The 12141-nt window shown below is 46.3% G+C and overlaps 1 protein-coding gene across 3 annotated transcripts in view; it reads right to left on the bottom strand.

Moving 5' to 3' along the window:
* The window catches only part of MAP2K5 (mitogen-activated protein kinase kinase 5), a 153232-nt gene that overhangs the window by 49820 nt on the left and 91271 nt on the right, over positions 1-12141 (bottom strand). For 2 of the 3 annotated variants that reach the window (XM_053954859.1, XM_053954863.1), the window contains exon 17: positions 1306-1335. The exons of the other annotated variant lie outside the window; for it this stretch is intronic. In XM_053954859.1, coding sequence (XP_053810834.1) covers positions 1306-1335 — 30 coding nt within the window. The remainder of the gene's footprint in view (positions 1-1305; positions 1336-12141) is intronic. 3 annotated transcript variants of the gene reach the window in all.

The following is a 12141-nucleotide window of genomic DNA, read 5'->3' as shown; positions in this document are numbered from 1 at the left end:
TTAGGTTATAAAACACCTAAACATGACCATGGAGACCCTCAGAGCTCCCCACGCATGGAGGGCTCTCCAATGTAAGTTTCTTTTCCAATCCTCTCCTCCAAAAACACGTTTAAAACCAGATAAAACATTCCCAGTCTATTCTCTTAACGGCGCCAGTGAGCATTTTGCAGAGGAAACAAAAAAAAAAAAAAAAAGAAAAAAAAAAAAGTGAAAAATCAGAATATTTCCACCCAGGCAAAACCTTCCCAAGTCTGTAAAAGTGTCAGGAGAATTCGCTTAAAACAGCTTCTAAAAATGGGAGAGGGAATGAGTCCCAGCCTATTATTCAATAACCATGTTTGTGAGGCATCTGCATAATCTAACCATGCATAAATTAGTATGTGTATTACAACAGTTATTTGCATAATAATAGCAAGTTAATAGATGCTTAAAGAGCACAGACCAACACCACCTTTAAATCAGACATGCCTCCAGGCACTGCGAGCTGTAGAGACCAAGATGCAGAGAACAGTCTTCATAAAACATATGAAAACATTAAAAACCACATTCAAATAATTCATTTTTTGTCCCTGGACACTTCACTTTTTTTCCCCCCTCTCCCTGGAAAGAATAATTGGAGGAACTGCTGAACAGTTTGTTCCTGTGAATTCTAACATCCATCTCGAGATGAGAATTTCAAGTAATCGCCAAAGCCAGTTCTGGGTTTGTTTTGTTCAGAGCTTCATGGGGTTTTTAAGTGTAAAAAGTAAAATATTCCACCCAACCATGGCCACCAGAGATGGAAAGAGCTGTACCAGCAGCTTCAGGTGGAAACTTAGGAAATACCAGTATTTACATCAAATACTAATATTAGGTCCTCTTCGAAGGAAGAATCTGAAGCTCCCTTAAGTATTCCATTCACATTCTATTTTTAAGGGGATTTTAGACCATTGTACCATTACTCAAAATTGGAATTAAAAATTAAATTATAAGGAAAGGAGCAGATACACCTTCCTGCTTCAAAAACAAATGTTGTAAAGACTGGATTATTTTTTAATCTCCCAACAAAATGAACAAGATTAACATCATCATAATTTTCATTGTCTCCAGAAAAAAAACAGAATTTGGAGAAGAGAAAAAAAAGAGGGGCAAAAAAAAAAAAAAAAAATCAATAGAGACTTCTAAATGACTCCTTGCAGCTCCCACTTTTCAATTTAACAGGACAGATTTATTTGTATGTGGCTCAAATGTTCACAATTGCTCTCTGCACCTTCATACATAGGAATGAATGTCACAGTGGCAAACAGCAGTAATGAACAATCTTACCTGAGGATATGGAAACCTCCCAAGAGCAAGCTGGGAAAGGAAATAATATTTGTCTAGTTATAGAGATTTGCATGGAGGGCACATTTCCTTCGAGTGAGAAAAGTACTCAACTCTCAGGATGGTAGGAATTGGGGAAATGGCAAAAAAGGGATTCTGCAAACACAAAGAGCTGTATTTAGAATGGGCCCCTCACAACCATCACCCCTCGTTTTTTCTGGGGATTTCCCTCAGTGCCACCCTTTGATGCCCAAATTCAGGCACATTTCCTTCAGGAGAGAAAAGTTCTCAACGCTCAAAATGGCAGAAACTGAGGAAAATGGCAAAAACAGAGATTTTGCAAACACAAAGAGCTGTATTTAGAATGGGTCCCTCACAACCATCACCCCTCCTTTTTCCCAGGATTTCTGGGTTTCTCCAGCCCCTTTTGTCTCCCTCAGTGCCGTTATTTGGCTCCCAAATTTGGGCACATTTTCTTCAGGAGAGAAAAATTCTCAACTCTCACAACGGGTAGAAATTGAAATGGCAAAAAAAAGGGGATTGTGCAGACACAAAGAGCTGTACTTAGAAGGGGCCCCTCACAACCAGCACCCCTCATTTTCCCCAGGATTTCTGGGTTTCTCCAGCCCTTGTGTCTCCCTCAGTGCCACCGTTGGATGCCCAGGTTCCCCAGGAGTGGAAATGAAACCAGTTCAGCCTCGGCAGGGAGGCCAAGGCGCTGCCCTTTGCTGATAATTATCTGTGATGAGCAGGCAGCTCTCAACTCCCAAAGTCCTCCCTTAACTGGCTCAGGGTAAAATCTGGGTTACAGAGCTGAGCTTGGTGTCCCCATGGGTGACAAACCTGAGTGGGATGTGGGGAGAGCCCACAGCACCCACAGAGAAACCTCACCCTTCCTCCAGATCCACTTTTCCAGGGTATCGACTGCATTTGCTGCCCCTGCTGTGTTATAAGTTAATTCAGGCATTACAGAGTAATCCCAAAATCAACATTTTTATGGATGTGGTCTAAAAATATTCTACTGGCCATAACTAATAAACATTCTGAGAGAAAGTCCTTGTACTAGGCAGGTTCTCCCACTCGCTGGGAAAGCCTGGAAACAACTCCAGGTTGCTTGGAGCTATTTTGCAGCTGCTTGGAGTTATTTTGTCTGCTATTCAGTGAAGGACCAAGGTTTTCAGGGTTAGAACCATGGAATCCTTTGGAAAAGCCCTCTCAGATCGAATCCAACCCTCCCCAGCACTTCCAAGGCCACCACTGATCACACCCCCAGGTGCCACATGCACAGAGCTGTTAAATCCCTGCAGGAATGACTCCAGCAGCTGTGCCAGTGCTTGATAGCCCTTTCCACGAAGGAATTTTCCCTGATATCCACACTTCACTTCCTCTGGCACGCCCTGAGCTGACCCAGGGCATTCGGAGCAGCTCTGTTCTGTCTTTCTGGGTGTGCCACAGAGGAGCCAAGAGCTTCCCTACACCCCACACAACCTTTGAGAATCCTCCTGTTACCAGCTCCAGAGGAAGGCCTAGCCCAGAGGTTCTGGCTGCAGTGAAACCCTGGATTTCCCAGGTGGATAAACTCATTCTTGTTCCCACCATCCCGAGCAAGAGCAGCAGGGCCGAAGGTCTGAGCCACCGTGTCACCCACGCCAAGGGACAAACCCACAGCAGGGCTGGGCAAAGGCACTCCCTGCCCTGCCCTGGCACTGCCCCTGAGCCCCTGGAGCTGGGGATACCCGACCTGGCCAGACTGTGATGCCTCAGGTTTAGATTTTCTATTTTCACATTCTGTGCTGCTTTAGTGTGAGGGTCTGGGCTCCATATTATGGGATGGAGAGCTCTCTGCACAGAGCAGGGAGACAAAACAATTCCTGCTCCAGCTGGGCACCAAGGACAAATGATCCAAAGCTCAGGCCCAGGAGCACAAACAGTGTGGGCTGGAGAGAGAAAAACAAGCAGGATGGGAGTGCCTGGGCTAAAGCTGGAATGGGACAATGAACTGCAAGGTGCAAATGGAGCAGAGCTGATCCCAGTGAGAGCCCCCGGGAGCGCTCGTGCATTTTGGGACCATTTTGGTTCATCCTGGGGCAGCCCTGGCTGGGCTCTGGTGCTGCCCAAGGTGGATCCATGGAGGAGATCCTTTAATAAATCCCTGCTTTATTCTGTGACTCTGCCCAGTCTCTGCTCCAGGTCAGCCTTCCCAAGACATCACATGCAGCTCCCCAGAGGTGAAATTTCAGCCTTTTGGCAGCACCAAACTCTCCTGAGGACAAGGCTGAGGCACAGCCAGAGCTGCAGTGAGGTGGGGAAGAAGCACCAGACATCCCTGAGCCTCAGCAGTTTGGGAACCAGGCAGAGGTGGGGCCCTTCCTGCAATTCCAGCTGCTCTCCAGCCCCAGGAGAATTCAGCCCTTGGCCTGGGAGCCTCAGCAAAACCAACAAATTCCTGCCAGATCCTCGGGGGAGACATCACAAACCCAGAGTGGGGCCCAGAGCATCTGGGTGAGACAGATGAAACAATTTCTTTGGGGGCTACTGCTAAATGAAGCTTTCACAATATTGAGACTTCAAAACTCTTGTCCACAGGAGGCCCCAGAGCTGCTCCAGGGCTGGAGCCCCTCTGGAGCCAGGCTGGGAGAGCTGGGAATGTTCCCTGGAGAAGGGAAGGCTCCAGGGAGAGCTCTGAGCTCTTCCAGGGCCTGAAGGGGCTCCAGGAGAGCTGGAGAGGGACTGGGGACAAGGGATGGAGGGACAGGACACAGGGAATGGCTTCATAGTGGGAAAGTGGAGATTTAGATGGATACTGGGGAGGAATTCCTCCCTGTGAGGGTGGGCAGGCCCTGGCACAGGTGCCCAGAGCAGCTGTGGCTGCCCCTGGATCCCTGGGATGTCCAAGGCCAGGCTGGACAGGGCTTGGAGAAGCCTGGGACAGTGGGAGGGGTCCCTGCCCAGATGATCTTGAAGGTCCCTTTCACCCAAGACCATTTTTGAATTCTCTGATCATTCCCATCTCAGCAAAGTCACTTGGGTCACCCTCATGGCAGGCTCTGAAAAATGCTGCTACAGAGTTCAACAAAGACCCTTCGTTTTCTGTTGTGGGGCTACCAAAACCCATCCTTTACCACCTTCTCCTCTTTTGGGAGCACCACCCTCCTGTCCCAAGCAGAAATCTGAGATCCTGAGGAGCTGCGTGGTTGTGACAGCCTAGAAATAAACCCATCAATGCCCAACAGTTTTCCATGACCAGAAGCAGAGCAAGTTCTGATTTTTTCACTGAGGAACAGTGAGAAACTCCAGAGAGAACAAGCAGGTAAGGATGGTTCTGTGCACGGAGCATCTTCCTGCAGATGTTATTGAAGCAAAACAACCCCTGCCTCGATGATGACTCCAAACAAAGCATTTCCATTCCCACTGACCTCTCCAGGCTCAGCAGGGGCTCCAAGGCAGCAGAAAAACTGGGGGAAAGAGCCAGACACAAATATAGGGTGAATAAATGAGCACAGAAGGACCCCAAAATGCATCAGCAACAAGTTCTTTGGGGTTTGGTAAAAGGGAACGTTTCTCAGTGAAGCTGAGAGCTGAAACACACAGGGCCAGCTCCTGTGCCACTTCTGCATGCCCTGCACCACCACTGCATCCATCTGCTCAGATTTCCTGCCTGCAACATTGTCAAGGTATTATAAATTAAGAAACTTAGCAAAGAGTCTGTAATCTTCCCCGAAATAGCCTGCAGATATGTCACTGTACTAAATGTGTTTCAGATTTAATGAAGCTTTAATGTCCTTTTTAATTTTGCCTGTTTCTGTATCACCAGGGGTCGAGCGAGGCAATCAGCACTCGAGAGGGTGGTTTGGTTTAAAACTAGGAAAAACTCATTTGCTTATGAGTTGCACTGTATTTTCTTAATTAAATTTACTAAGTAAAACGGTTTAAGTTCAGCCAACCAGTGACCTCTGGGTGTAGATTTAGATTTATAAAAAGTGTCACAGTTAAAGTAAGATTAAAAAAAAAAAAAAAAGCCCAAACAACAAACAGATGAGAGATTCACTTAAAGCATTTTCAAATTATCATTTGTCTCAAGGAAGTCACAGGAACACGAGGAACAAGCCCAGTGCAGGAGGGAAAAACAAAACCTACCAAATTAACACACTGTCCAAAACTTCTCTGCATTTAAAGGATGAAACTCCAGAACCTGCAACTCTTTTAGGGTATTTTAACAAAAATACAGTATTTCAGTTTAAATTAGTTGGGTTGGGGAACTGATCAGTGTTTTATGTCTGGATATCGAGGAGGGAATGCCTGAAATTCAGGGAGCTGCTTCCCATTTCCCCATGGACCCCTTCCCAGTGGTTGGATTTGATGACCTTGAGCTCTTCTCCAACACAAGAACTGTAAAAACCTTCATTTTCAAAAGCCCAGTGACCTGCAGTGGCAGAACGGTGTGGAAACAGAAACGAGAGGGGGATCAATCACCAACAATTACGCCAGGAAAACATCTTCTCACCCCATTTCACCTCGGAGCAGCTCCAAGGAGGAGCTTTTTGGGGTGTGGGTGTGTGTTTTTAAAAACAATTACTTTTTCAAACACAGAGGCAGCTCAGGAGAGCAATCAAAGCAGCTCAGGGAGGTTGTGTCCTGAGAAAGAGCCTCCCCCAAGGCTTGGATGGGCGAGATGCACCAGCAGATTTCAAACCAGGACTTGATAAACTGAGAAATAATCCCAGGTTATGAAATAACAGAGGTGCAACTGGGCGTGTATATACTGACTTTTACCAAACTATCAAGAATTTTTTATTTAAAAGAATCAAAAATTCGAATTAAGTGTTGATTCAGGAAGAACCCCTGGACTGAGCACCAGAAGCAGGGCTGGAAAGCAACTAAAGCCTGTTCTCAAACACTCCTAAGGTGCAGATAAATGAACCCAAAATTCAAATCAGTTGCTGAAATAATGTAATTTGCCATTTTAGAACTGAGAAGGGAAATCCAGAAATCCCCCCCCTTACACATCACTTCCTCCAGCTCACTTCTTCCTTGCCTGCTGCATATTGTGAATAAAGTTAGAGCAGCAGCTCTGTCTGGATCCTGTTTGGAAAGTGGCTGAGGGAAGGAAGTTCAAAACATATTTTTAGGACACTCAGGCAATAAAGTTTCCCACTTAGATTATTGTCGATGTTGTGCAAGTTGTTTTTTAATTTACAGTTACACTGGAGAGCACGGGATGCTTTTATTCTTAATTTAGGCACATTCCATGTTTCTCAGCATAACTGCAAATTGAAAATAAGCGCTGGCAATATCGCCAGTGATGGAGCTGAAGGAGGACTTTATAGTCTGAAATGTTCTAAAATTTGTTCTTAATTACCTCGTGCACATTTTACACAATTAAATTTCCATCCGAGGATTTTGCATTTAGATTGTGCGCTGCAGTTAAACCCTCATTTTCTGGAAAAGCAGCCGCCACTCCGCCACGCTCCAACTTTCAAAAGCAGACTTAACTACTGGATAACACAAAATTCCCCAGGTGAAATTCCATTCCAAGACCAATTTATACATTCCTAGATAGATGGGCTTCAAATCACCTGAAACTCTGCAGGGTATGGACCCTAATAAATATTAAATACCTCAAAAACTACTCCAAGATTTTTCTTCTCCTCCTAATATCAATTCTGCTGTCCTCTCATTGCGGAGGTTTAAAAAAAAAAAATCCAAAAGGATATAACAGCAATTTAGCAGAGTTAAAGTGCTTCTGAGGTTAAACTGACAACAAAGAGGAACAGAAACACAAAGCATCTTGAAGTAGGGTTTCAATTAAATGTGCAGGATTTAGTAATGCAGGGCCCTGACAAAAAAAAAAAAAAAAAAAAAAAGAAAAAGAAAAAAAAAAAGAGTTACAAATTAATTTAATCTTCTGCCTATAGTTTGCAGCTGCACTCCAAAGTGTCTGGGGCTTAAGAACAAAGCCTTGCAAGGCCTGGGAGTGAGGAAAGCTTCAATTTTTAATGTATAAGGCCATTAGCTGATAACTTGTGGAATCTGCGACCCCTGCGGAGGGGCAGGAGCGGCAACGGAGACGGATGAAGTGACAGATTTGTTGGTGGTGGCCAGGGCTGGGAGGGGGGAAGGTTATTACCAGCACCAGAAAAATGCCCTAATAACCTTTGGGACATTCCTTGGCTTGAGCAGATGAGTTCCAGCTCCGTCACGGAGTAAAAAAAAAAAAAAAAAAAAAAAAATTAAAAATCAAAGCTTAATTCGCCTTAATTAAAGATAATTAGTTTCACTTTGATTTCTTTTAAATATGAACTACAGCAAATGCACTGCCAGCTCAAGGCTGCAGACAATCAGGGTTAAATTGCACATTTCTGCCTGGCCACAAATCCTGGATATTACCGGGCTTTTACTGCTGCATCTTCAAAGGTGACGCCGGGAATGGCAGCGCCTCTTCCGAAGGGACAAAGGTGGGCCAGGGCTTTCCAGGGAAACTGTCAGGAGCAAAATCTCCACAAGTGCTCCAGCAGGGTTAATTTGATTCCTTGCTCGAGCAGAGAGGCTTCCTGCTTGGCTGTTTGCTGGGTTTAAATTCGGTACAAAAAGGGAGAAATGGGTTAAACGTGGCTGTGCTGGTGGAAATGCAGCTCAGCTTCTGCTCTCCTCCAGCTCTGCTGGAGCGAGGGCTCATCTGCCAGGACAGGCCATAAATCATGGGAAAAGGCAGGGAAATTGCCTCAGTTTTTGACTCTTTAAAAGTAGAAACAACTATAGGGTAAGAATAGGAAACAATACATAAAGTGATAGAATCCTGGAATGGTTTGGTGGGAAGGGACCTTCTGAAGATCCTCCAACCCATCCTACCATGGCCAGGGACACCTCCCACTATCCCAGGCTGCTCCAAGCCCTGTCCAACCTGACCTGGGACATTCCAGGGGTCCAGGGGCAGCCACAGCTTCTGTGCCAGGGCCTCACCAGCCTCACTTACACATAACCATATAAATACATAAAATGCATTCTGTTCCATACATTAAATAACCTTACATACAAAACACACATTCCAAACACCCACAGCTGATGTCATCCCTTAATTGTCCCCTCACCCCTCAGCCCGGGTGGAGAACTGGATTATTTATTTCCCTGCCCACAGCGGCCTAGGAGCAATTGCTGAGCAACAATGATCCATCGAGGTCTCAACCCGTGCAAACTGTACCTAAACTTCCACTTTATTGCAGCTTAGTTCACAATCTTCACCTAATATAGGGTTACATCCCAGTGCAGCAGGCGGATAAATCATCCTGGAATATTACTCTGGCTAAGTTTAGCTGGGAGTGGAGCATATGTGCTTCCGAGTCACTGAAGCACAGGCCCATAAAATACACTAATTACTGGAAGTTCTGGTCACTGAGTGATTGATAGCGCTCTGCGAGGCAACTTCCCCGGCTGCAGCTCGTGTGAGGGGCCTCCCCCAGCACACAGCAATTATTAATTCATGACCCAACCCTCAGGCACTGCTCCCTCCACTCCCAGGCCCACCAGCACCAGGCTGGACGTGGCCTGTCCCCACCCCGGTGGGTGATGGAGGTGGGAGAGGCACCAGAGGGAACGGGCTCTGCTTGGAGAAATCACCCCAAACAGCTCCAGGGAATGAAATAATCAAAACACAGGGCAGCTTTTTTTGCCCAAGAAGGAGTTTGTGAAGTGCATCATTCTACACAGAGTGCCTGAGACTCCATAAATATTCCTCAGTAAGGAGGACTCGGGCTGCTGAGCGGCTTGGGCACGGGACAGCTCCCCGTGCCTGGCTGAGCACAAGGAGGTGCCACCAAGTCACCAACATCACAGCTCTGCGGTCCCTAAAACCTGGCTGAGCACAAGGAGGTGCCACCAAGTCACCAACATCACAGCTCTGCGGTCCCTAAAACCTGGCTGAGCACAAGGAGGTGCCACCAAGTCACCAACATCACAGCTCTGCAGTCCCTAAAACCTGGCTGAGCACAAGGAGGTGACACCAAGTCACCAACATCACAGCTCTGCAGTCCCTAAAACCTGGCAGCAGCCAGCTGAGGCTCCTTGCAGTAACATCAACAACAAAAAGCCTTTTTTATAGCCTTCCTGTCCTTAATCCTAGAGGAAGGCGTTACCTTTCCCCCCCTGGTACAACTTGAGGCTGTTTCTCCCAGACCATGACAAAAATCAGGCTGTACCACCAAGATTTGGGTTTCAGATTCTTCCTTCACCACCTCTAATCACAGAATCCTTTATACTGGAGAAGAGCACCACGTCCAGCTATCAGCAGACCCTGTCCCTGAGCACCACAACTGCGCCCCTGGCTCAGCTGAGGGGTGACCTGCTCAGAGAGCACCCCCAGAGCAGCGAAATCCTGCAGAACCTCCCCCAGATCAGCTCACAATCCTCTCCTGGAACCGCTGGCTCAGCTGAGGGGTGACCTGCTCAGAGAGCACCCCCAGAGCAGCGAAATCCTGCAGAACCTCCCCCAGATCAGCTCACAATCCTCTCCTGGAACCGCCTTCGCTCCCAAGCTGATGAGATGTAACTGATCCCACATCTCAGGCTGCTCAGGAGGAGATCTCCAACCTCCTCTCCTCGACCAGTCTTGACTCCAGTTTTATGCAAACACCCTCGAGACTGAAGAGCTTTTAGAGCACCACCTCCAAGCAGAGCTGCTTTCCTTGGAGCACCCTCTTCCAGCACTTTCCTTCCCCTCTCTGCGGGCTGAGTGAGCTCTTCTGCAGCTCCCTGCGTGCCCCCAGCCCGAGTGGGATGAAGGGTCTGAGCTCCAGCACTCTGACAGTGCTCAGGTGTGCCTGAAGTACCGAGGGGAGGCACATTTGTTGGATAATTCCTGATTTTCCTATGTCTGAAATGCATGATGGCTTCTTAAGAGATTGCTAAGAACCCTTGAAAGCTCCTGCAAATACACAGCTACTGAGAACCCTGGTCACCAAACACTTCAAATCCTCAGTCTGGGAGTTTTAAGAACTGATATTAAAGAATTAATATATAGGAACTATTATTAAAACTGATGCACAAATTCCTCTTCTCTGGGGGAGACAAACAGGGATGATCTCTGTAAGAAAATCTAATTTTCAAAGGAGACCTGGAACACAAAGGGCAGTGGAAAGCAGAGACCAGGACGTGATACAGAAGGAGGAGCAAAAAGCCAAGCACATGAGCTTCTACTTCCAAAATTTACTTGGTTTTGGGCATTAGCAAGTTGCTTTCACTTCCTGAATTTAAATGTAGCACCAACTGTATCTGGAGATAAAATGATAAATATCACAGAATCCCGGGATGAGGTGGCTTGGGAAGGACCTTAAAGTTCATTTCCCATGGGCAGGGAACATTCCACCACCCCAGACTGCCCCAGACCCATCCAAGCCAGCCTTGCTGCTGCTATTAAACCCCAGCCAGATGGATTCGATCCTCCCTTGGATGTTTGAAAGTTCACTTGTGGATCAGAGTCATATTGGAGAGTAACAAGAAATATTGGGTCATTTAATTTCTCCTCCCGTGCAGGACACAGCTCCTGGAGAGAGGGAATGGGTTCCAGAGCCCAGCCAGCCCCAGCCCAGCCTGGATGTGTTTTATGGCTGAGTTACAAACCCTGGAAAAACAGCTTTTAGAAATGAAAATGCTGACACAGTGGTCAGTGTAGTGACAGCAGTGGCACGGGTTTAAATTGAACTTGCTTTGTCAAGCCAAGAGCACTTAAATAAAACACGGGAAAACCTCATGGAAACACACAAACTATTTGTGGTGGAACACTTCTAAACAGTTTTTCTGGGTTATGGATTAAATTCCATTTCCTTCAGAAAAAAATCCTGAAGGAAGAAAGGCAATCTCAAAAAAACTAGTAGTAACAAAAAATATGATAATAACAATGATAATAATAATGATGATAGCAATAACACATAATAATGATGATGATATAACTGCATATCTAAGTTCATTGTATTTTAATTTTATTTTTATTTTTTTTTATTTCTGAGGGGGTGACTGAGCACTCTCAGACTCCTCTTGCCTCAAAGGGAACATGAACAGTCCCCATTTCTCAAAGCTTAGGCAGGACTCCCATCCCAGACTTTCCCCTCTCTCCTCCCAACTTTTTTGGGGCAGTTTCCTCAACCTCCCAAATACCACTCCCACTTCTCATCACACACAGCTTTGCAGCAAAGAAATTCCAGAGGTTTTAAGGGCTCAGAGGAGCATTAAAGAAAATGAGAAGATTTACTGACAATTTTACATCCTCACCTGCCAGCACAGCCCTCGCTGCCTCGATCCCACAGGATATTTCCTTTAAATTAACATGCTGCTAACACCCAGGTGTGGGGCTGGAGCAGGACTTCACTGAGTGCAGATGACTTTAAATCCTACAGCAAACACCAGCTCCCCTTTTCAACAGCAACAAGAGTGTCTCCACTCCCAATCCCCACGTCAATAGGGTGTTACTTTAATGACACTGACCTTGTGTGGCTCTTGGAGCACCTCTTTCACCTTTTTGGAGGCATTTTTCTAAGGCACTGTCCTTGTTTTCATCATTTAACATCACTCAGAGCACTTCAATCAAGCTGCTGCTGGTGGGAGAGGTCTCGGAGGAGCAGCTGACAAACCAATTAACAAAGCACCCAGACCCAAACTGCCTCCTGCACATCTGGTTCAGGAGAAACCCGTGGGAAGTGAGGGAGAGGAAGGTTGGGAAGGTGTAAAACCAGAGGAGGAAATGCAAATGAAAGGAGTTTTACCAATACAATTCAGCCTGCACGTGGAACTGATGAGCAGCCAAGTCAGCCACTAACAATCCTAAAATAAACTCCAAATATCCTGTGGATC

The sequence above is a fragment of the Vidua chalybeata genome, chromosome 13 (assembly GCF_026979565.1).
Source record: "Vidua chalybeata isolate OUT-0048 chromosome 13, bVidCha1 merged haplotype, whole genome shotgun sequence".
Taxonomy (NCBI): Eukaryota; Metazoa; Chordata; class Aves; order Passeriformes; family Viduidae; genus Vidua; species Vidua chalybeata.
Note: the sequence above shows the minus strand (reverse complement) of the source record. Positions and strands in the feature narration are given on the sequence as shown.